General features: G+C 37.2%; 1 protein-coding gene across 1 annotated transcript in view; it reads left to right on the forward strand.

The window, feature by feature from the left end:
- The window catches only part of RIT2 (Ras like without CAAX 2), a 191,244-nt gene that overhangs the window by 54,565 nt on the left and 110,265 nt on the right, over positions 1–26,414 (forward strand). The window contains exon 3 of the mRNA XM_071580582.1: positions 13,375–13,448. Coding sequence (XP_071436683.1) covers positions 13,375–13,448 — 74 coding nt within the window. The remainder of the gene's footprint in view (positions 1–13,374; positions 13,449–26,414) is intronic.

Here is a 26,414-nt window from a genome sequence, read left to right on the forward strand (position 1 = left end):
AGAACATTATATCTGTTTTCAAGGTAAAATAATGGAAAAAAAAAAGTATAAAGTAAGGGAAATGCAAACACATTAAGAATGAAAGAAGGCAAAGGTGAGACACATCTAGTAGGTCAGGGAAGGGGCATGTTACCATAAAAGTACTACACATTTGTATTTAGAGTACAAAAACTTTCAAGAACATTTCTACTGTTATCTAAAACATGCATATATTCCATCTCTAAATTCATTCTCTCTTTTATTTTTATATAGAATGTAAAGTATTTGTGTTGGGCTGAACAAGTAAAGAATGGATTTAATCCTCAAAATTTCATTTTTTGTAATTCATATAATTGATAGCTAAATAGTTACAGCCATCTTTCATTCATCATTCACCACACAGTTGCTAGCCTTATCTGAGATGAGATAAACAATTCATATAAAATGATCAATTTGTCTCCAAACTCTGTCTCCCAAGGGTATTCAGACTGATTGTGTAGACATAGTGAAATTGCCTGTGTTTGTGTTCCATATTCATCATCATTTAGAATGAGAAATTAAGAATATATAAGAATGCTGGTGTATGCATTTGAACCGTATTCTTCAACCTGTGTTTCATTATTAGTTTTCATTTTCCTATCTGTTGGTATTATCTGAATTATATGTCACGTTAAGGGATAAATGGTCACTTTTGGTATAAAGCATTTTGACTTACATATATCAAGAGCAGAGATTATGGTTATTTTTTAGAACTAAGGCTTACATTTAAACACACAAATTAATATGTCTGCACAGTGAATCACATATCTTGGTTCCAGTTTTGTGGGATTCAAGGAGACTGAGGAGTGGAGATTTAGCTCTTTGCTCACTTCTTTTATCACTGCTTGTGACGGCCATTTGAGATGCTCTGGAGCTTCTCCAGTGAAGGGCAGTGGAGCTGGGGAAAGGTTTGAGGCACAAGTCTGATGAAGAGCAGCTGAGAGAGAATAAGACTGTCCAGGGCAGTGGTGGAGTCCCCATCCCTGAAGGGATTTAAAAGCCTTGTAGAAGTGGCATTTGGGGACATGGGTAAATGGTTGGTTTGGCAGTGCCGGGTAAACAGTTGGACTTGACAATCTTAAGGATCTTTTTCAACCTAATTATTCTATGAATGATTCTTTGCCTTACAGTATCCTGCTTTAGTTAGGATCCCAATCCAGAAGGCTTTGTATGATCCACAGGTCATGTGTTGGCCTCTGTACCCCTGTGGATGTGACATAGGACCTGTGGATCACAAGACCCCTTCTAGTCCAGTAAATGAAAGCCAGACAAGGTATCCAAGAGCATATTAAACATCAAGACTCATGTATGGGCAACTGAAAATCCTCAATACTTCCTGTCAGTGTAAGGAGATTTTAGCTACCTACCCTGCACATAGACACATATTTGCATCACCAAAGCAACAGGAGATCTGGTGTAGGTCTTTAAGTGTAGGTGCCTGAAGCTGAATTGTGGTACCTTCCCCAACAGCTTGTCAAAACAAGGGCCTTCACAGATGAGTGTAAGACCTCTCAGAGTGTCTGAAGAGATGATCCACAGTGAAGAGAAGAACATGCAGAGCAAGACTTGCTGTGCAGAATCCTTGTTAAGGTGGCGAAAGAAAGGAGAACATTGTCCTATGTCTGGCCATGCAGGTTCTCCCATAGCAAAACAAGCCATGGAGACAAAAGGAGGGAGTAGTATTAAGAAATTAAGAATGCACAAATGCCAAAGCTGCTCAGTTAGTTTGGATTTCAGTGATGCAACAAAATGCCTTCTGCTTAGTGTTGCTATTTTATTGTGCCATGAAAGGAAATCGAAATTGTTTGAAGCCATGGAGAGGGTGGCTCCCTGTGATGGAAATGATTTGACTTACAAAAAAAAATCCCATTTGCCTTTGACTTTTTTTTAAGGTGATATTTTTCCCTAAAGCAAATTAGTGATAGTTGGATAATCTCTCAACAATTCAGTCTGAGCTACATCCTCTAATTTAGATGCAGTCTCAGATCATGATGAACTTTGATTCTTACTGTTGAGAACTTCTGTATTTTCATTAGTATTGACACAATTTGGTCCTATTCTAAACATGCTATGTTACTCAGATACATGATCTCTTGTGCTATTGTTAATCTCTCCTTCTTTGGACTTTGCTTTCATAAGACAATTATTCAGTACTAAATAATTTTCAGACCTCACATAAGAAATTACAAAAGCAACCAATTGCATTTTTCTCCCTGTACTCAAGATGAAAGTTCAAACAACAGCGGATTCACATCAGGCACAGCCATATCAGGCAGTAGTCATAGCTTCAAGTCTCTGCATTGTGCTCTGAGGTCTCAGAGAAGGAAATAGTGTATAGAGACACAGTGTAGAGCTATCTGTCTAGGGTTACTAATATCTATAAATATTATAATATATTAATATACATAGATAACAATATCTTTATATGGCTATTAATATATACAGCTATACTTTATCCTAAATCATGAACAAGGAATGATACATTAGCTATCACGTCCTAGGAACAGACTTTGGAGGCCCTACAACAGCCTGTAGTTTTATGAGATGAGATAAGCCAAATCTAACAATTCATACTGTGCAATAAAGGAGGAAATTGTACTCTTTATCTCTGCCCTTTTTCTAGCCTCACTGGCTCCTGCATTTATGGCACAGATTTTCAGACTGATTCAGCAGTATTCCAGAAGCAAACTAAGCCACCTCAACAGAGAATAGTTGTCTACCAGGTTAGTGAGTTTATTAACTTTGGTAAAAACATTTGCACAAGATCAAAACATGGAAGAAGGGAAATATATGGAGAAAAGGGGATATAAGTGAGAATGAAGGAGGAGTACAGGGATGATTTTACTTCTGGGACAGGCGAGGTGTCAAAACCAAATCAACTACCTAATGTAGACTCAAAATGAGCCAAAATTCCTTCCCAAGTTGATCTTTGTTATGAAAAATAATAGTAACATTTACCTATGCCATTGTGCAGGATTTCTTGGGCTATTGGTCAATCCCCAAAGAAGGAAAATGGATTAAATGCACTTTTGATCTTCTGTGTTCTCATTTGCAACATTTATCTAATCAGAATGATCTTAATTAATAATTTGTCCAGTGATCTGTCTTCCTTTTCTCCATTGTTTTAGAAGGTGAGAAAACAGATCAATGACCTGTTTATTATGTGTAAAAAAAAATGGTAGATGGCCAAAATGTGGGGTTTGACACCTATAGCTGAACCACTGGGCTGACTCTAATGTTCACATTGCCTTCTGTCATCTAATTCCCAGGACCCTGAATCTCCTCAGCTACCACATAACATGACATTCCAGTCACTTTAGCCCTACGAGCATTTGAGAGTATCATTCATCTAACTAACATGAGATGAAGATACTAGGATAAGATAATCATGCTTTAGAACTTTGTACACTTATGCCATTAATTAGAAACTCCATCAGCTCTTCATCAGACCTTACAGTGCAATACTCTACACAGGCTAAATTTTATGTGTAAAGTGTCCCATCCATGTGAACAAGACTACAGTGATGAACTTTGAAGGAGACGACGTGAGACTTGCATCTCATAAATGGGGAAAACTTGCTTACCTATACTTTGTATATTATGACTAGTAAAATATTCCATAAATGATTTTTGAAATTGAAAGAGACATCCATGCCATGGCTTTCTAGAGGTGGATGATTTATCAGATCCAATTCAAAATTCTTCATCACAGGACAAATGCTTCCATTAACCTTTCTTTCATGGAAGCCAGCAGCTATCTATACCTTACTAAATCCAAGGCACCATCCAAGCTAATAGCCATGTGGATGTAGTCAACTCACTAATTACTTCCCCTAAAATGACAAGAAGTGAATTCATAGCTGTCAGATCCTCCCACTCAATAGCACAATCATGGACTTGAAAGAATAGTGAAATTGCTACCTGCTATTCCTGTACCCCAAGATAAGGGTACTTGGACTCCTGATAATTATCATGTTTTGATTAAACAGGAGTACTTTGTTCATTTAGTTCATGTACACCTTTGAATAAAATGACATTTTTCTAGAAGCAGAGAAAGTAATGGTTTGCCTTTATTGAATATTTAGTAGCATTATCTGGATTGCAAGCGGTTTCTAATAGCAAGTGCAAGGGTTTGCCTGAGTTATCTTTAGCCTTGACTTGCAAAATTGCTAACTTTCATAGAGAAATCATAATTTTCTCTGTGAGAACTGGTTATGAGTAAAATAGTCTTATTGACATGGGTGGGACATTTTACAAATAAAATTTAGCCTGTGTGGAGGATTGCACTAAAAGGTCTGATGAAGAGCTGATGGTTTTCTGGGCAACAAGTTATATTCTATATAACAGTTCATACAAATTTAGTCACATATGTGCATATTTTCAGATTAAAATAATAAATGGGGGCTTTGTTGATAATAGCATTTGCATTGTGACTGATAGCTGCTGCACAGGGCCAAATTATTAAAACAGAAGTTGTCAGTCTTTCTTCCAAATCCCTGCTGTATCCCAGCTTCTAGGCAGAAGACCATCATTTAAAAGAGTGACCCATACTACATACAGAAGAATCTTATGCTTCACAATATGTTGATATGAGAATGAGCTTCTCCACCCATGTGTATATAAAAATGAAGGAAGAGGGGTACATTGTTTTCTAGGCAATATTTTGGGTATATAAATTTGATCTTGATCAGAACGTGTAACAATTCTGGTTTTTATGGGGCTTTGTGAAAATGTATTTTGCTTTAAGTAATAATAATTTTATTTTAAGGGGGAATATTCTTTTCTGCAACTAGAAAACAATATTTTGCAAACAGTAAAAATTAATATGCCATGCAGCATTATAAAAATTTTCTGTGTTTCTACAGTAGAAGATATTCATACTGATTTTTTTTTTGTATGTGTGTTTAATTTTCAGTCTGCTACTGGTCCTAATATTTTTTTGCAAGACTAGGTAAGCAGTTTTAGACATTACAACTAATCCACATAGGGATTAATTTATGATGCTCTCAGTCTTGCATGTTCTTCTGTGTCTGTATACACAGATACATACATACCACTGCACAAAACTGCACAGAGATATCATATATATGTGTATACATCTAACCTCCCTATAATAAAGCATCTTATGGGGATCGATAAATAATCAGTACTTTGTTTGGTTTCTGTGGTGCTTTTGCTACCCGTAGTGCAGGCTGAAGTTGTTATGCTCACATACACTGTTTTAAAACTTTGACCCCTGATGACAGAGGTTTGCCTTTGTGTAAGGTGCTGTATGGCCAGACAAGGCAGCAATTAGTTTGCCTGCTGGCTACCAACGTCTTATATTTTTTAACTCCTTTGAATGCCAGGTATCTTACCTTGAATTTTCTGTAATACATTAGGCTTTGTATCCTTCTGGACTAGTACATGTAGAAGAAAATCTCCCATGTAACACTGTTTAGCACAATCAGTCTTAATTTTGGTTCATTTTGAAAGCCATGTCAGCCATTGTCCCCTTTTCCAACTGTTTTTTAATGAACATCACAATCATGAAGACCCAAAGGAAGAAGTGTAACCAGATTTAGCTGGCTCAAAGTTAAATTCACTTAGAATTCTGATCACGCAAAGCATTGTGGAGCACAGATAATGCTTTCTTTCTTCTTTTTTGCCTTCTTTTTTCTGTGCTTACCATAGAGTAAGTGAGATTAAGATGCTTTTGCTTCCCATGCTTTTCAGCAGAGAATTAAAGGGTACCACAATAATAAAACTGCAAGCTGACACAGAAGAGCAAAGTTCCTTGTACATATCTATAGGTACAAATAAAACAAAAAAACCCAAAAAACCCCCAAAAATAAAGTGCAATGTATAACCCATTTCCCAGTTTTCAAGGCACTGGGTGCATTTCAGGTCACAAAAAATAGCTGGCATGTACACATCTGCAGCTGAAAATCAATCAGGCTCCTTCAGCAGCTTGGTCTTGCCCTGCAGAGCACAGATCTGAAACATTAGGCAGCCCAACAAGAGGGAGAAAGTTAATTTGAGAGCAGCTGTTTTAAGACAGATACATAATGGCATTGGGAGAGGAGCACTGCAGAGAGGTGAGAACTGAACAGAGATGCCCATTAGGCTGAGGAAGCTTTTAGTTGAATTATTGGAAACAGATGCAGCCAGAGCCTAAGGAAAAGGAGAGAAGAGGATGATGAAGATGACTCAGTTAAAAACCTGCTCATAACAAATAGTCAGAGCTGCACAGGACTTGCTGGGCCTAAACTAGAGTTTTTGTTCTACTGCAATGATTCCAGATGCTCAACAGGTTACCCAGAGAGGCTGTGGACTCCCCATCCCTGGAGCTGTACAAGGCAAGGTTGGTTGGGGCTTTGAGTGACCTGGTCTAATGGAGGGGGTCATGGCAGGTGGATTGGAATGAGATTCTTTAAGGTTGCCTTCCAGCTCAAACCAATTTGTGATTCTATGATTCTATGCCCTGTGTCCTTCTAAGTATTTAGACTCAATTTTTCATTGATTAGGATTAAATGCAAAGGTTTATTTGAGGACTTGGTCATAGTACAGTTAGGCTTCTAGTTTCCACTGAAGATATTAGCAGTGCTTATATTAGGAGGACAAAACCAACAAAAAGTTGTACTGCTCTTTTGTTTTCAAAGTTAGGCAAAAGAAGCACCTTTTTCATATTTTTTTTTCTGTTTGCATCTTTACTTCTTTAAATTATAAATTATCTTATGAATTGCACAATTATAGAATGGTTTCCATTGAAAGGGATCTTCAAAATCATCTCATTTCATCCCCTGCCATGTGCCCTAGACCATGTTGCTCCAAACTCCGTCCAACCTGCACTTGAACTCTTCCAGGAGTGGGGCAGCCACAGCTTCCCTGGGCAACCTGTGTCAGTGAACACTCAAGGAAGATTTTATGTGCCATTGAAGATACAGGAACCTCTAAAACAGTGTTAATTAAGAACATCTCATGGACCTGAACAAAGGCTAAATAAAAGAGATGAAGAATGGTGCCTTCAGTTGAAATTAGGAGAGTTTGAATATACAACTGTGATATGTATTTGAATTTAGCAAAGCCATTTGAAAACATCATTAGAGAATATTTTCTGAAGACATATGTGGCCAAAACCTTGCTTTAGTGTCTTATCTGAAAATATGTTTATGGTAATTTGAATGCTAAAATGAAAACTGAGAAATAGAAAGTACTGTATTTTTCATCATGCTACTGAATGTGTAATGAATAAATGTATGAATTCCTTTTATGATAAGCACTTAACGTGAATAATGCTTTGTTTTTTCTCAGACTATTTTAATTTCCTCAAGGCCTACACTAGTTTTTTTATAGGCTAGCAGAGAGGTAATATCTGCATTAAATGCTGCATTACTTACCTACATCTCTTTCACAGAAACAGCTGAGGTCGTCATAGTGTGTAGTTATAGAAGGGTGTGTTCCTGTCTGTGAATTTGGGAGGGCAAATCTCTTCTGCAAACCATCATCAAGATTCTTCTAGGATGATGCTGTCTGTTACAATCACTTTTATAGGCTGGAGAAGGCAACTGTGCTGTTAACATAAAACTTAGCAAAACCTGAAGGATCTGAGAAAGACCAGACAAAGCTACGAAAATGACAGCAAAATGACAAATGGAGTTCAATGCCGAGAAATGAAAAAGAGCATCTCTAGAAAAACTAATCTGAAATACTCTTAATTGCAGGTACAATGTAGGATGATGTAACAAACTGGAATGTTTACATATCCTAGTTACTAGTCTAGTACTAATATTCCTGCTTGCATTATTTTAAAGGATCCTGCTATCCATTCACAGAATAGAAGGCAATCAAATCTGTCAGTTCTACTCTTCCAAACCATCCATTGCTTATCATGTGTGCATAGCTCATGGGAAGGCACCCTCTGTGACTTGGTGTCCTTGTCTGCAAAATGCCGATAGCAATGCTCACCCAAATTATAAACCACCAATACTCCAGGAAAATAATTATATGCTAAGGGAGGTTGTAATAACAATGTTTTGTGGTGGGTAATTCCTATAACATGCATATTCTTATCTCAAATAGAGGGAGCTTATGTGTAGTATTTGGGACAGTGGTTTATGTCTCTCTTTCTACTCGTTTTATTCAAAAATTCCATGTTGTAAATAGAAACAGCAGTCATCCAGCCAAAGATTCATGACCATCCTACATTAAAAAGCATTGCTAAATTAAAATGCATTTGTAGCAGATAATCTAAGCACACCAAGTGCTGTGTCTCCCGCTGTTTCTTTGGCACGCAGGGAGAACAACAAGAGGCAGAATTCCAGGTGTGGCTGACTGAGCCTGTATTCCTTCTGCTGCTTTGGCAACTCATCAGCCAAGTGAACTATATTTTGGATCGTCTGTATATGTGTATCTGATCATTTTTAACTGCAATTAATAGTTTATAAGACACAGAAGAAAAGAGACTATTTATTTAGAAGGCATATAAGCAGAATTAACAAAAGGAAGAAAAAAGCAGCTGACCTATATTTCAGGGACTGGAACTTGTCTATAATGCAGATAAAAAGCCCATTCCAGCTCCCCTTTAAATTGTACACCATCCAAATCTATTTGTCATGAAGCAGTTACCTGCTCATAAATGAAAAAATGCTTTGATATATTTTTTATGAATTCAGCTTCTCCAGTTCTAAGATAACTGATTGTAACATAATCCTGCATTAATTATTGTACCTCTGTCTCCAGAATGATGTCCTATAAAAAGAGGAAAGCTGAAAAAAAGAGCATGTATTAATTTTAGATACATATAACAAAAAAAATTTACAGTAACAAAAAGCATAATGAAATTTCTTTTCTTTCACAGTACTGCAAAGGGCAATCAAACAATTAAGAAAAATAAGTTAAAAAAATGAAAAGCTTTTTGACAAAATATTTTCAGTGAAGGGGGAAAGATTAAAAAAAAATTAAAAAGTGGCATTCAGAAAACACTTGGAGCTCTGTTTGGTTTTTCCCACTCTACAAAACCATAAACCATCAGTAATCATTGAAGCCAAATAGTATTTTCCTTTTTTTATTTTTGATCTGTGTAGGAAATAAGATTCAAAAATGTCCATAATACATGTGGTTTAAAAAAAAAGAAAAATATTTTCTTTGCCTAAACAGTTCATATATTCATGTATAATTCAGATTGCAAGGATGCAGGCCTTTTGTTGCATTTTTCTCTTTGGTACCCAAACACAGTTAGATTTCACAACAATATCAACCAACTCCATTGACAGGCTTTTTCTTATAATGCCCTACCTTTCTGCTGCCTAATACCTAAACCAAAAACTGTTAGCCTCACTGAAAAAGACTAATCCTGAAATTAATATACAAAATAGAGTGATAGTCTGGTTTATTGCCTGATGTCTGATTAGTATTTGTCTCTATTTTTTGTGTTGTCTTAATGCTTTACTGAAGCAGCACCTGAAGTTTGGCCTTTTAATAAATATTCTTCCTTAGAGCTGTAGGATGTAAAGTATAGATACATGTGGCTTAGAGGCCCCCAAATTCACTTTAAAAAGAGCATCATATTCATATTATAAATTAATTAAGTGAAAGTATAGAGCAGTCAAACATTGTGAGTAGTGTAAATACACCAGACATAATTTTTAATGATGTGGATAATTTTTAAAGAGAGGATATTAGAGAGTGAGTTTTTCCTTTTTTATATGTATATATATATATATATATATATATGCTCCATGGTATTTCAGTGGAACATCTTCACTGAACTGTCCAAAAGCAGACAGCATGTTCCTGCAGTTTACAACAAGGTTTCAGGACTTCTTTTTCCTTACTGTGACTCTAACATGTATGATGCTGTCTGGAATAAAAAGATTATCCACATGATATTTCCTTCTGAAATTCTGTGGGAAAAATGCAAAGATACCCAGGGTTTGTGTTTAACACAGGAAAACTGCCAGGAGAAAAGGAAAAGGGAAGGGAAGAAACAGGGGCAAGAAAGGGACAAAATAGAACAAATAGGTACACACAGAGACCCTCATCCACCCCCCTAGCAAACCAGTACAGCACACTCCTACCAACAACCCTTCGAAGAAGACCAGCTCCTCTCACGCTCCCCTGTCTTTGAGCTCCTGCAAGGCTCCGACAAGGGACCGAGACAGCAAATGCCCTGCACCAGTCCCTCACTAGAAGAAGAAGAGCTGCAACTTCCTATTTCCCTCTCTGATATACTCCCTTGTCACGTGAGAGGGAAAAAACAAGTGGGGAATACCTGAGAGATGGGCCTTTCCCTAGTTACACCTGGTGACTAGGGAAGGCCTGGATCAAAACTATCACACTACCAATAAACGAAAAACATGTTAACTGGTTCAACATACAGACACATCCAACTCTGGATCTCTGGGAGGTAGTTTCTTTTCAGGTTAACCTCTGCACTGTAGTCTGAATAAAAATGTTTGCCTGTATAAAAGACAGTAAAGAGAACTGAACCTCTATCTGTGTTACTTTCTGAGATAAAGTCCCTGTTTAAAAGTACTAATTGTAGAGCAGGACTAGATGGTACTCTTCCATTCTTGGTTTGTCTTCTTGGACCACATGACATGATATGGGACACATGGTTTTGAATTTATGCATAGTCCTGCCTTAGAAGGAATGCATTTTCCTATAACCCAGAAGATGTGTGAATCCACAGGATAAATAGAAAGATAGAACTTTCAAAAGAGTGGTTGTGTTTGAGCCTTAACAAGGCCTTAGCTCATAAGTGACTGCTACCATCTGATCTTTGGTATAAGGGTGTTTTTTCAAGATAATGATTTCCTTGTAAGTGTGGGCTTTAGAACTTCCTCTTAAATATGTACCTTAAGGATTAAAACTCCCATCTACTTTCCATTCAAATGCATGGGTATACCCCCATTTACCATACCCCAAGTGAGGACATTTTTAAACTTTTCTATATTATCTGTATTATCCTACATTTTGCACATATCCAGAGAGAGAATGTTATAAAGGAAACTCATATCTTCTTCCTGTTTTATCTCTTCATTTCTTGGGACAAAAGCAAACTGTATAAGTGAAAAGCATTTTCCAAATTCATTTGCCTAGAAAACTATTTAGATTCATGTACTTGGTCAATGCTCAACAGAACATGTTTCTCTATCACCAATTGAAGACATTAGCATATATCAATAATGAAAATGGGACAGTGATTCTGGCACTTCTTTGTGAAATGTTTTAAGGTCAGTAGTTTGGGAAAAGAAAATAAATGAAAATGACAAAATGTATTTGTGCATTCAGTGCCATCCTTGCAATATAAAAGGGTTATAAATATGGTCTGACTCCAGCTTTTAACAGTTGAAACTTTGCTGATGACAGTGATGTGATATGGGGATACACCTGGAGTAGCTCAGCGGCGTAGATATCTTGGATTTATTTACTGAAAGCTGTGACGTATACTTAGAGGCCAGTGGGTCTTTTAGTCCTAACTAACTGAATTCCTAATTCATTTCCTTAGCAAATAAAATAGGATCTATCTACCTTCATTTTTATCCAGGTTGAATGTAAGTAGGTAAATTTCTCTCAGTGTTAACTGTTTTAAAGCTGCTATATTAAAATTCATATTGGTCTAAGTGGAGAAGTAGGACCTTTGGCTTCAGAGAATCCAGCTGCAGAGCTAAGAGTGCAAGCTAAATTTATGCAAGTCACATGCTAATTATGTATGCAATAAAGTAATGCAAAGGGGCATCCAGCTGCATGGAATTATATTAATAGTACTTGAGAGTATTAATAGAGTCAATATGAAGGAAATGCTATGGTTGATTTTATGTATTTTCATATTTTGTTTACCATTTTTAGTTAATAAAAAAAAAAAAGAAGGAAGATAAATCTACTGCAGATGTCATTATCATGTGATAATAGATTACTTAAACTGCAAGTAGCCCGGTTCCTTCTATATGGTCCCTCTTTGGCACAGAATTTCTTGTTCAGCCATCCCTACAAAAAGATCTATTAACCAAAACATCTGTTGGTTGCAGTGGTCTGACTTTCTCAGCAAGGAAATGTATCATATAATTAATTAAGCCTCTGGGCCATCCTAATATCAGGTGAGTTAGGCATTTTTTTAAAGCAGGGCTTGTGCCTATTAATTTGCTGAGCTGAGACCTAAACTAAAGAGGAGAGTAATGGAAAATATTGTGTGTGATAATGTCATTAAAGACAGCAATCCTCTGGTTGCATAGAAGTGGTCCTGAGTTAAGGTCATCCAGAATAATTAGCATCCAAATGCTTTAGTTTTTCTCTTGTGCAGATAGAAAGCAGGTTTTTGTGTGGTTTTATAAAGTGCTGTATGATACATATTATGGCACAAACTGAAATGGCCTGAGAATTCCAACTACCTGTCATATAATCTCATAATATAACCCCTAAATTATTTTAGTATTTATTGAGAGCCTAATCCTGAGGGTGTCCAGCAGGATCGACTCTTAGGACAGGCTCAGTCACATGCTCATGGTGATTAATGACACTTCTCAGATACATCAAAGGCACTTGTCTTCATGCCTCAGTGAACAGCCAAGGTATAATTTGAGTCACAAAACCCACTCAGGCTCCTCTGCATTATTGTTTAATTAAACAACACAGATAATTTCCAAGACTATTTCAAGTATAAACATGGACGCGAATCTAAGCTCTTTTTAATCTTACGAAGAAAATACAAATGTTGAGAGAGGAATGAAATTGAAATGTGAGGAAAACGGTTTGTTCAAATAGGAATTCACCTTTTGTTTGTTGTTCTTCTAAATTTAGGTTGTCAAAATCATAAGCTAATGAAACAGTCTGTGGAGCACAGTTTTCCCTCCACCCCCAGCTCTGATAAGTGTGAGGACATGGACTGCAGATTTTATTTTAGAAAAATCTATTCTCAGCCTCTCTGGAGATATATAAAAGTTTAAATAATTGCTCTGACATACCTGGGACAGCAGTCCCCTTCAGATATAAGGAGTCTATCCTAATAATTTAGACAATTTTAAAAATGAAAATATGTGCTAGGGTCATTGTGGTAAGCAAAAACCACTCTGTTACATAGCACCAACACAGCACCTCTGAATCTTTGGGACTTAACACCTGTTGTTCATGCTACCCCTTTAAAAAAAGGGAAATGTAATTTTTAAATTTTAGGGTAGAGTGGCAGAAAGGATTCTATTTTGCTAATACTTTGTAGTGATGGTAGAATTTCAAAAAGGGACTTTTTGACTTGAAATAAAGCAAAGTTAGGTAAGACTAGAGAGCTTTTGAAAAGCCTATTCCAACCTAGCAAAGCTATTTAATTTTCTCTTCTCTGTGCCACTTAGATGCTTAACCAAATGGCACTGTGTTTTTCAGAGGATGCCTATAAAACTCAAGTCCGAATTGATGATGAACCAGCCTATTTGGACATTCTAGACACTGCTGGACAGGTGAGTAGTTTTCCAATGTGAAATATTCAATCAGAGATCAACTCAAAGATTCTAACCTCAGATTTATGGGTCACAGAGCTAGAAACAAGGTTCGCTATTCAAATACAAAGGTATCCATGGCAGAATAACAAAGAGGAATTAACAAAGGAGAAGATTAAAGGAATGATGCAGTATAGCATAGTTTAACTTCCAAATCTTACCAGAAGAGACAGACAAATTTAAATGAGGAATAGACAAAAAGCTGTATGTAGGAACATCACAATAATGGAAAGAATAAATGCTGTCATTGATTCGTCTTACATCTTTCTCATTCCTGCTTTTCTATATATACTTCAGGAATTTTCTGGTCTACTTGTAGAATAATTATCTTGTTACACTTCTTCTCCCACCCACATTACATTTAAATATCAAATGCTGACCCAGAAGGAAAAGAATATCAAAAGTGTCACATGATGTATATATACAGGTTGCCCAGAGAAGCTGTGGCTGCCCCATCCCTGGAAATGTCCAAGTCCAGGTTGGATGGGGTTTTGATAATCAAGTCTAGTGGAAGGTGTCCCTGCCCATGGTGGTATGAGAATATCTTTAAGGTCCCATCCAACCCAAGGGATCCTGGGATTCTGAGTTTTCTCTGACAGTGTGTATGTGCACGTGTGAACATCAGTCAAGGAATTAAGTTTCACGTACAGTAATGAAGGAGAAGTTAAATACAAGAATTTCTTCTACCTATGCAGGTATATGATAATAAATGATCCTATATGTCAGGAAAGAAACAAAATCAGAATAATGCAGTCAGTGAAAGCTGGTGAGAAAAATAGAAGGGGAGAAACTGGAGAGTTTTAAGATTTGTTTCTAGAAGGAACCAAAACATCCATAATAGTATTGGTTCATGGCATTTAATGACCGAGTAATAAAATGTTGTGCAGATATTTCAGAGAATCATATAATTTTTAAAGTTGGAGAAGATCTTTAACATCAAGTCCAACCATTTCCCAGCACTGCTAAGCCCAGCACTAAATCATTTTCCCCAGTGCCACATCCACATGTCTTTTAAATTCATCTAGGGATGGTGACTCCATCACTATCCTGAGAAGCCTGTGCCAATGATTGACAACCCTTTCAGTAAATAAATTTTTCATGATATCCAATACAAACCATCCCTGTTTCCTCAGCCATTCTGTTTCATAGCAAGCCAAGACCTGTGGTAGAAGCACCACACTCTGCAGGTAAATCATCACAGACCATTGTATTGCCTGGGCTTGGCTATTGCACTTCAGTTTGATTGATTCTATCAAGTTGAATTAATATGAGAAAATCTGTTTTAAATTTGCCTGTTGTTCCAGTGCAGGCTGTCATCACTGAAACCATTCCCAGTGTCACTGTGCTAGGAAGCTCTTCCCACTTTCCACCCCTGCTATTTTTCAGGGGCTGTCCATTCTAAGTGCCCTGGATTTAGCTGCTTGTCTTTGCAGATATCTTGGGATTTGTTACCTCTCTACTACCCAGCTCCAGAATAAATCAAGACCTAATCCAACTCCCATTGAAGTCAACAGCTGAAATAGGCTCTTTCTTCACAGAGGGCTCTTTCTTCACAGGGGACTTAATGTTGCTCTCACTGAAGCTCACACTGAAATTCTGCTCTGACTTTGTTGACTCAGGATAAAAATCTGAAGCACCCAGTCATGAGGATGGTGTGTGTTCTGATGGTACCTTGCTGGGTTTTTTTTACCTCTGTTTCACGTTAAATTGGAGATGGTGTTAAAGCTTCTAAATCATGTAGTGGAAATCTCATTTCTCTGGGCATCCTCGCAGTCATAAATACTTCATCATCAACTTTGAAAAATGACTTTAATCACTTCAGCAGATCAAGGAGCTAAAATTGTAATTCATCCCTAGTTGGGAAACACAAGGAGTCAATAGAGAAACAAACTGAAGTTAACGTATTTTGCTGTTGTGCTCGAGGATATGTTTCAACAAATATTTTCTTATTTCCCTGCTGTTCCTAATTGAACATTTCAACACTGACCAAATTAATTACTAATAATTCATATATTTCTTTATTATCAATGTAGAGCTAAAAATCCACATGTGATTTCATACGTGACACTGGATAAAAATCTCTGATACTTTAACTGGTAGATATAGTTTGAAGCACTAAAAACACAGATGGTGCTTCAGGAATACATTTATGGTTCTCAACTTTCAGAAGTTAAAAAAACATTCAAACAAAGTGATAATCAGAAACATTAACAAACTCTTAGTATGGTTAATCTAGTTATTGATCTTTATCTTCTCATGCATGTACATAAACACTAATAAAGACAATCAACTCAGGAAGCAAACTGATGTTCCATGAACTCTGGATCCATATTTTATACATCATCCTGTGTTCTTTTGTGCTCTTCCAATGTTTTCCCACTGAAGGTACAAAAAGAGGCATTTTCTTAATGAAAGTTAGAGCTAGTGTAAGTAGTTAATCTTCACTGAACTCACTACACCTGCTTTCACCACCTTCTAAACACCTGCCAGCTGGGTAGCCTGTCTTTGCTCACCACAATCAACTTCAGGCAGAATAAGGTTATGTTTCCCTCAGAGAATTTCAAGAGCTGGTATTGGTGTTCCAGCTCCTTGTAGCTGTATTGTTATAAACAGACCTTACTCGGGCAGTTCCTACCAAAAAGCTTGAAAACCTATTGTGCAGCAGAAAATGACAAAAAATTGCTGTTAGTTTTATTTTTCAGTGGCACAAATGAGTGTAGAAGAAGCTATAAATAATTCCTTTCCTTAGCTCTGAGTGATGCCTTTGGCTTTTCAGCTAGAAGTAATCATCTACATTTTAACTAAAACAAAACAAACAAATAAAAAAAGCAAATAAAATGGAACAAAGAGTGAATGTGAGGTTGAGATCACATTTACAAAATTGAGGATATTAATTTTTTAGCTTTAACTCTCAAAACTCTCAAGGCTAGCGACAGTATGGCATGTGGAGTATATAGGAAGAACTTAATGGAAACAAGCAAATGCAAATGATTATCTATAAAGTTAGCTTGAACTTCCTTGTTCATCCATATCAATGACACACTTTTTGAGTAACTTTATCTTGAAATTCACCATGTACCTCTGTCCATTGAGTTTGGAAGTGGTGTTGCTGGAGTCAGTTCTGGAATTTCCCTTTTCTAATCCAATGTTTGGTAAAACTAGTCTCCTTTTACAATATTTGATTTAAACTGACACAGACTCTTTGATTTCCAGCAAACTTATAGGTGGAAATGAAAGGACACTCAGACCTTATTCTGTGTTCAGTTCCCTTCACTATTATTCTCAGGGAGTGACAACCCCCAGCAGCTCCAACTGCACACAAAAAGCCTTCATACAGAGTTGTAGAAACCTTCTGTTCATTCATTTACGCTTTCTCACCCTCCCTCCTAACTTGAAATTATGTTGCTACTTCTGGAGTCCAGAAGTATGCTTCTTATGGACCACACACAGCAGTTATCTCTCCTACTGTATTTATAAACTGTTGACTGACACAGGAGCTTTTATTCTTGCTCCAGCTTTCCTCTGTATGACACATTACCCAATCTCTCTGTTCAGCCCTCATGCTGAACAATAAAAGAGCAGCATAGCTCCCTTCACTGGAAACCAATCTGAGATGATTCTATGAGTCTATTAAAAAAGGCAAAATTGTTTTCAGACGCAAAGCAGGCAAATACACAGAAATATGGATTTCTGTACCTGTCAGTGAGACAGTACATTTCAAGATTATTGCACCAATTTTTGTTTGCTAAAATGTGGTCTTTTTATGATAAATTTAGTGCACCAGTATATTTCCCAGGTGTGAGTCAGAGACTTGAAAAATTGGCCTTAAAATGTGATGGCATGCCATTTCAGGGAGATTTTCCTTTGTCTGGATCTGTGTGTGCATGAATTCATTTCCAGGCAGACACTTTTCAACCTGACAACAACTGTGCACTCTATACTGGAATCCGTCTCTCAAATTGCTAGCAAATCACAGGACATGTTTATCCTGCCAACCTACAGGACTATGATTCTTACCCTCTGCTTCAAGCTTTGAAGGGGAACTGTATTAGTCCCAAGAGCTCTTCAGATAAACACACTTTTTCAGACTAAGCACTGTAGTCCAATGATTCACTCTGGCTGTTATCTGAGATCCTTCTCCTTATTATCTAAACGTGCTGCTCTAATCCCAAATCAATGGAAGTTAAATTTCAAAGTACACTACTGCAGCTTATCTCAAGGAAATGTAAAATGCCTTTTTGGCAGTAATTATGTCTTAATGGGCCTTTACAGCATGTTCTTATGAGGGGAAAATAATTTTAGTGCACTTTCTGCAAGGTACTGTGGTGCGTAAATGAAATCCATTTTATTTTTAAAGCATAGAGGTAGTGAAGTAAGCAGCAACCATTAACATAGTGTATTAAGTGAAGAACATTAGTTTTCTTTGTAAGTTTTTGTTGTAAGTCTGTGGACTGTTGATGACATACTTAGAAAGTCAAACTGTAGCAATGAAAATTTCATGTATTCTCAAGACAAATTGCTCTGTACCTTCTGGGAAGAACTAACATCTCTACCTTGACTCAGTCATTTTCTTTGGCAATGGACAGATTTTGAAGAAACACTTATTTGGCTCAGACACTGAGTGAAAAAAAAATCAAACAAAGAAACAAAAAACCCCCCAACAACTAAACAACAGTTATAATAAATCACAGATGAAATTGTGGACCTAGCACTAGTTTCCTTCTAATTATTGGCAAAATATTCTCTGGTTTCAGTAGGAAAAGATCTATGCATACACTGTCAAAAAAGAGAATGTATTAGTGAAGAAAAAACAGGCAACTGGTAACCAAGATTCCCAACTTCCTTTCTCATCCCTGTCAGTGAATGAATCATGATGACATAAAAGGTGGATCACTTTGTATTTCTAGGTCTGCATTTATCTTTCTGTCAAACAGGGGCAATAACATGTTGCAAGAAGCAAGGATTTAGGGTTAACATCAGCATTGATTGCGTCTGAAAATACTGATTTCCTGCCCCTCTCTACCATTCCACTTAAGGAAAGTCAATTGGAGTAGTTCCATATTGCAGGTGGAGGAATACTTTTCAGTGTTTTCTGTTCTCTTTCAAGAAATCCTTCTTTTTGTTTTCTTTTGAAATGTCTTCTCTCTCACTGTTCTTTGTCTTTCTTAAATTAGTAACTTCCAAACCCAGAAAAATACATAGTGATTCTGCAGGTTGTTTTTTTTTAAATAAAGTGAAAACATTTAAAATGTTATTGTAAATTTTGATAAAAGTAGCAAAATTTTTAATTATTTTCAAATTTTTCCTTGTAATATTTCTCTGTATTTCTTTTTCAGTTGTTGTTGGGTTTTTCTTTGTGTTTTCGTTTATTATTATTATTATTATTGTTGTTATTATTACTAATACTACTATTATTATTATTGTTATTATTATTGTTGTTGTTGAATTTGTTTTAGTTGGTTTTTAGGGGGTTTTGTTTGGTTGGTTTAGTTTGTTCCAAACACCTATATAAAATATCCCATAAATATGGATGGAAAACACCTATACAAACACATCCCATAGGGATGTTTAATCCAGGTCCTACACAAGACTATGATAACATAAATTTGTATTTTGTTCCAGCATTAGAAACTATTCTGTATTTTTTGTTTCCACTGTTGAATGTCACTAAAGCACTTTGAAGTTCCAGCAGACACTGGACATACTCTAAATGTGTCCTGATTTCTTTATATATATCTGCCCTAAATACTCTCACTAGGAATTCAATTTCACAGAGTTTTACTATCAAAAGCTACTTGTTACCAAGCAGCTGTGCTCAAACCAGGGACTCCAGTGGACAGAAAACTGTATTCTAGCTCTATCAGTTTTCACAAACCTCACATCATAAAGGTAATTCCAGGACTAAAATGTTGGCTTGAATGCTGAGAAAACAAGCACATATTACAGCGCCACATGGTGCTTTTTCACCTGACCAAATTAACAAGAGAAGAATCTTTTTCAGAGCATAGTGTTAATGCTTCTCAGAAAATGTAGGTTGTTGGAAAAAACCAGAATTTTCAAAAAGTGCCTTTTATGCTATTCTGTACATGCTGGTTTCTTTAACTAATACATTGAATGGTGGTGTCTCTAGACAAAGGGAACAGAAGTAAAAAGTTGCATAGTCTTATCTGAATTATCCAAATCCTTAAATGGTAAAACTGTATGAGAAAAATTGCTGGAAGAGGCTTTCTAAAAATGTCATTTTTATTTCACAGTATCAGGGATGGAATGGTAAAATCCAAAACCAAAAGATGTCTTTGTAGCTAAAATTTCAGTTGTTTTGCCCCAGATCCTGGAAGTGGAATTCAACACTACCAGAAAAAGACAAAACCCCAAAACAAAAAACTAACCAACCAAACAAAGACACCCATCACTAGCAAGAAAACATTAAAAAACCAAAAACAATTAAACCAACTGTCTTGGTTTGAGGGGAAAAACCAAAATGTTTACCCACAAGCCGGAGAGGGGGCCTTCTCCACAATAATCACACCACTCTTTATCATATTTAAGAAAAGGAATTTTAATACAAGAAGGATAACTGTTCTTAACTGATATATATGTAAACAGACCAGTGCAAACCGCTTCCCCAACACCACAAGAGAGAGGAAAAAAAACCCAACAAAACCCAGCAGGTTTTCCTCCGGGAGGAAAGTTATACTTAGGCAGTGTCAATGTCACAGCCCGGCTGGGTGCGGAGTGAGTTTCCAGTCCCTCTCCAGCGAGACAGACGAGTGGTGAGCTCTCAGATGAACTCTGTCTCTTCCCCCTCTGTTCCTTGTCCAAGAAGCAGAAAACACCAGCAGCCAGAAGCAGTCCCGAGGCAGGCAGCAGCAGCGAGCCGGCTTCTCAACCCCACACACACCCCCAACTCCCAGCTGTGTGTAGTCCCCAAGAACAAAAGAGACAAACCTGCCCCCACCCAAGTGATCAGCAATTAACTACTTTTTTTGTTAACTACTGGCATGGGCAGTTAGTGGCAGGGGAGAGAATTTACATAATAATTCCAAAGTACAACACCAACCAAACAACATCAAAACCAAACAAACAAACTCAACAAAAACCCCAGTGAGACAATACAGGGAAATTGTTGAACTCCTTTAGTTGTTACTTATCCTTTATAATCTGAGAAATATTATTGCATCCATACAGATTTTTCAAAGAGGAACTGAGAAACAAAGTAGAAACACAATAAAATAGTGAAAAAACTAAAATATTTTCTGGTGGCTTTTTTTGTTTGGTTGGTTTTGGATTTGTTTTTTTTTTTTTTTTTTTTTTTTTTTGGTTGTGTGTGTTTGTTTTTTTTTTTTCTCAACAGGCTATATTTTGGATATATTTTTCTCACTTCCATAGGAGGAAACTTTCATAGCTTGCATAGATTTTTGTGCCTGCTTTTGTTTTGCACCTAATAGATGAGGAGAACAAGTTGTTGCCAGGGGTGTTCCAGGTTGTTATCAGTGCTATGGGGTGATGTGAAACAAAACATGGCAGGGAACAATCCTTTCTTTTAAAGCGGCAAGAAACTAAAAAGCTTAGCAGTAGCTATGTTGACTGCATCTGTGTAATAAATCAGTGGGGTGCCTGACTAACACCTTAAAGTAAGCTGAAGAAGTCAGCCTCCACTAATTTTTGGACATGCAGATGAGTAGCTTTGGCATGTCTCAGAAGTGACTCTGTTTTTCAGGATTCTAGAGTCATAGAATGCTCTGGGTTGAAAGTGACTGTAAACCCCATGCCTTGGGAATACCTTCCAGTAGACCGGGATGTTCCAAGTCCTGCCCAGCCTGGCCTTGGACACTTCCAGGGATGGGGCAGCCACAATGTGTCTGGACCAGGGCCTCCCCACCCTCCTAATATTCAAACTAACCCTGCACTCAGTCAGTTTGAAGACATTCCTTTTTATTGTGTCTCTGCAGACCCTTGTCCAAAGTCCCTCTCCAGCTATCTTTTAGTTCCTTCAGGTGCATGAAACAGAAATATCTGTTCAAATGGAAAGGAAAGAAAAAAGAACTTTAGGATTTCCTTTGTGCTGGAAGTCACAGGAACATGACAACTTAGTCCTTTTGTGTGATGGAGCCACGTTGGATTTTAGTACTGTAAGCAATTGAAAATCCATGTAGCTATAAGACAGGTTTTTTGCATTCATTTTGGTGGTGATTTATGTAGTCTCCAGGGAATACTTTCCTCAGGTAAACACTAAGCTAAATTTCAGCTCCAGAAAAGAGCGAACTATTGATTAAATGCTACAAAAATCTAAAATAGCCACTCTGTAGATTGTTTTCCTCTTCCTTCTCCTTCTTTTCAGATTCCTAGCTCAAATTATATCTCTGCAGATTATTAGGGCACAGGGGCAGGGAGAGAAATACCCATGTGGTGGAATTTTTAAGGTAAGCACACTTGTTATGGAAGTCATCATATATGCGAGCCAAGATATCATTTGCAGTCATTTATCAGAGCAATGAGAAGTCTGACTCCACAACCTCCTGGTTTACTTCTGCAAGGCCGCACAAGCCTCACTGAGAAAGGTGGAAAATCTGTGATGGGCACAAAAGCTGACAAGAGCATATCTGAATCTCTGGCAAGCCCTTGCTCACAGCTGCAGTCATTACCTCTCACTAGTGGGTTGTTTCCCCTTTCTTTTTTTCCCCTCCCTATCTCTGCTGTTTACTAAAATGTTCTTACTAAGCTGTTATTTTTTTTCCCTTTAACCATTTATGATGCATTTGTGATAAAAGGTGAAAACTGGTTTTATTCTTTCTTGCATATCAATGAGAATAGGGGGAAAGTATTATGTGGTGCATGATAAAGCAAATGCATTTGGGGGTTTTAGAGGCAGTTAACAATGAAGATTGCTTCAGTGCCTGCATTTAGGAGAAAATTACTAAGGTGTTTATCCCTAAGAGAGAAAGTATTAACATTAATATGAAAGAAAAAGACAGTTATTTGGGTTAGGGAGTGTACCACCAAGGCATTTTTACTGCCACTGTGGAGAACTGATATGGTGATTCCATCCATATTTTGGGGTGAATGAAAAACAGATATCAGCTCCCAGGTGATGGACTGTACATTTTCATTACTACATATGACTAGCCATCTTGGGAAGACCAGGACTAATAAAGTTAACAAAAGCACATTAACAGAAAACTGGCAAATATATTACTACTTGGAGGCAGGGGGGCAATTAGAGTGGGAACTGTAGGAATCTCAGTGAAGAGAAGTTGTATTTGGAGGGAGGGTCTGGGTGCCAGTGCAGGTTTAGTAGTTTCTCAGTAAAAAAGAAGGGTCACTGTGTGATGCTACATTTTGTAATACTGAGTTATTTTATTGGAAGTTGTTCTCATCTGTTCCACCCTCCCCCCCCCCCCTTTTTTTTAAATCAGACTGGTGTAGTTCAATCTTCCCACATAAGCCAGCCATGAGGCAGGACAGGGGAACACAGAATAGAGAGTGCATATTAAATGCTCTGCAGTTAGTGAAGGCGCAATGAAATTGTCATCGATCCGTGTTCAGGATGGGAAGGAATATCTTCACCTGAGACTTAATCCTGCAAGGTCTGTGACTGTGAGCAGTACCAGATATGATGGGAAGTAATATCATAGCTGAAGAGAATGGGAACTTGAACCTATAAACCCACTTGTGGGAAACATGATTTCATTAATGATGAAAATATATTTTTATCTAATAATGATTTAAAATCAATAAACAGGATGACTTCACAAATTTGTGATTTGCAGAAAGGCTGAAAATTTAGACATACTAGTCTAAAGTCTCAGACTCATTTGGATGAAGGTCAGACTCATGTCATCATGAATTAACTTAATGCCGTGATTTATATCAAGAAATTACCAAATTTTTTTAAATTGATTTGTTCTTTATGTTCAGAACTTTAGTTGTTCATAAAGTCTCTTCTGTAGTCAGAGTTTAAAAATGTATTAGCCAGTGGGAAGAATCCATCTCTGTAGTAGTTTTACTTAAGCCTCAAATTAGCGGGCTCAAGGAGTCTATGTGGATTGGGAGAGACAAGTATCGCCTAAGTAACCAGGGAGATATTTCATACCAAGTGACGCAAACCTAAGATATGAGTGCAGAAGTGAGAGGTGTTTAGTCAGTTCCATCATGGCCAAAGTAGAAACAGCACATGCTACAGCTGCCCTGCTGTCTGGGCCCTGCTGCTGCTGCCACAACTTGCATTTTGTTTGAATTCGGGGAAGTAGAAACATTTTGTTGTTATTCTTTCTCTTTCTTGCTGAGTGTCTTTTGAGTTGCTTATAGTGTAATAGAATCTCTTCTTGACTGGGGAATTGGGAGTTATTTCTTGTTATTTCTAACTTGTGTAAGTATCTGTTATATTGTAGTTTTAATTTTCTCTTTTCTATATAAATATATATAGTTAGTTTAATCATAAATGTAGTTTTTTTCCCTTTCCTCCCTCTTCTTGGTGGGGGGGAAAGTAGCTCTGACTTTGTATTGGGCAGTTGGCATTTTGCCTGCTCAACCCATGCCTTTCCATGCAAATGTACTTGTCTTCAGAAAGGATGCTGAACTGAGGATTAATGTGACATTATCTTCTCCCTTGGACTGAAGACTGGTTTCTAGAGTGAGAAGGTTCATGCTGAAGAACAAAAGTGTAAGGAAGAGTAGGAGAGGGAAACTGTTTTGAAAGTTTTCAGACAAAATTTTCTGAAAATTAGGGATGTAAATTTATACTTGAATTTCATACTCAGTGAGTGGCTAATCATGTTTCTTAAGCAGTTGCCATGCATTCAGTTTACTCACCCAGCTTGGACCACCTTCTTGCCCACAGATGAGGTCTTGAGGTGGTTGCTGTAAAAAAAAACAAACCAAAAACAAAACAAACAAACAAACAAACAAAACCAAAACAAAACACCAAAAAAACCCCCACAAACAACAAAATCTAAGTGAGCTTACCTGGAAACCCCTGGAAATTAGCAGCTAAAATGTAATGCTGCTATTTGTCACAAAAGTGGCTATTATTATATCTATGCCTTCTAGCAAAGATGACCTGTTATGAATATTGTCCTTCTATTTCCCTTTCCAGGTAAATAAATTAGCTTAAACAGGGAGTTCCTGGTTGTTGCTAAATTACAGATTAATTTCAAAGCATGCTGAACCTTTTTTTACATGTTCATTCCCAGAGTTAAAAAAAGCCTACTGATTTTGTACAGTGTGGAGTTCATAATATTGCCTTGGAAGACTGTCAGATTGAGTTCAGAAAGACATTAGTCTGCTAGAAACATAGACTTCATCTTTTTTGTTTTCTTCATTCTGTTCCCATCATCAGTGACGTGCAGTTTGTTCCCAGTACAAATTCAGAGAAGGAAAGGGATATTGCTGTTTTATAACAGAAGCAAGAATTCTTTCCTGCAATTATAAGGCGTGAGACACTGACTGATCATTAATCAAGGGACTGATTGTAATAATAATCCACTTCCACTTCAGGCTTATGGGCTAATTCTCATTTATACTAATCGCATTTTGAACTGCTCCTGGATCATTACTACAGCAGGCAAAAAGGGTCATGAGAGAGGGATTTGATGTACAACCAGAACAGTGTAGAGACTTGATGCAGAGAAGAATCAATCCCTGTCCTCCAGTATTTAAGCCAGAGCTCCTGCATTTTCTTTGGTTTGTGTCTGAGTTGTTACTTAGCTCCCATCCTTCCTCACAGAGATGTGGCAGATGGTTGAGGCTGGCACAGGTGGCTGAGTACCACCTGCTGCAAATTTTTCTCTATCTTTTGCTAGGTAACTCCTTTTGGTTTTGCCGTTTGCAAAGGATGGCTGGAAATTGGAGAGAGGAAATAAGAGAATGTGATGTAGACATTGTTCTGTGCTTTCTTGTTTTCTGTTGTGTCATCGCTGGGAACCTATAGCTGGTGCAGGCTGGAATTCTGCGAGCAAAGGCAGCAGGTTTGGAACTTTGGCTTCTGTGGTAGAAAAAGTGCATCTTTGTCATCTCTTAGTGTTACTTAACACTTGCTGAGGGGCAGCATTTCCCACTGCCGAGTGATGTGGAGGGAAAAATCCCCGATTAGATGCTACATTCTCTGGATTTTTTGAACTCCATTGGAAATAAAACAGTCTTGTTAGAAGATAAAAAGTTTAAAGTGAAGAGGAGGAGAAGATATATCATCTAAATGTATGAAGGGTATGACTGGGATACTGTGGTTCTCAAAGCCTGGTATTGGCATTTAGTCTCTGTTGAGGTAGTGAGGTATGAAAGTCACCCCTGATATTTTAAACACTTTGCTGAGGATGGGTTGAATTATTCTCTGGAGTTGATCATCTCTCTATACTGACTGTTGAGAGGGACTTGAAGACTAAATAAATCCATAATTCTATAATGTAGAATAGATGACTACCTCTTCAGAGTCAGAAACTAGATGAAACAAAGACCCATCCTCTGCATCTAGGTTAGTACTGGTGTTGCAGCAGTTATAAGATTTAATATTCAGCTCACATTCTCTCTGAGTGTTTTCTTATTTGAAACTTAAGTGTTGCAGATTTTTTGCTGCTTGCTATTACAAATAATCTTTTCAAACCTGCTTGCTTTTATGATCACTCTACCCTACCAAAAAAATAAAAAACAAAACTAGAAAATTTCTGAAAACCATGCAATTATCACAGCACTTCTCACCAGAGTACTTTCCTTAGATAAATGTGTTTCAAGAGGTAAAATAAAAGCACACTTTAGGACAAGGAGATTTTATGACAAGCAGTGCCAGGTGTATGACAGGTAATCCCAATGAAGTCAACTGTGATGTTTGTGTGTGTAAGAGAATTTACTTATAGAGAGGTATAAGAAAGTTGTACTTTGGTTTTAAAAAGGATCTGATCTTAAAAATTAATATTTGACTGTATTGCCAAAAAA

The sequence above is a fragment of the Pithys albifrons genome, chromosome Z, assembly GCF_047495875.1.
Source record: "Pithys albifrons albifrons isolate INPA30051 chromosome Z, PitAlb_v1, whole genome shotgun sequence".
NCBI lineage: Eukaryota > Metazoa > Chordata > Aves > Passeriformes > Thamnophilidae > Pithys > Pithys albifrons.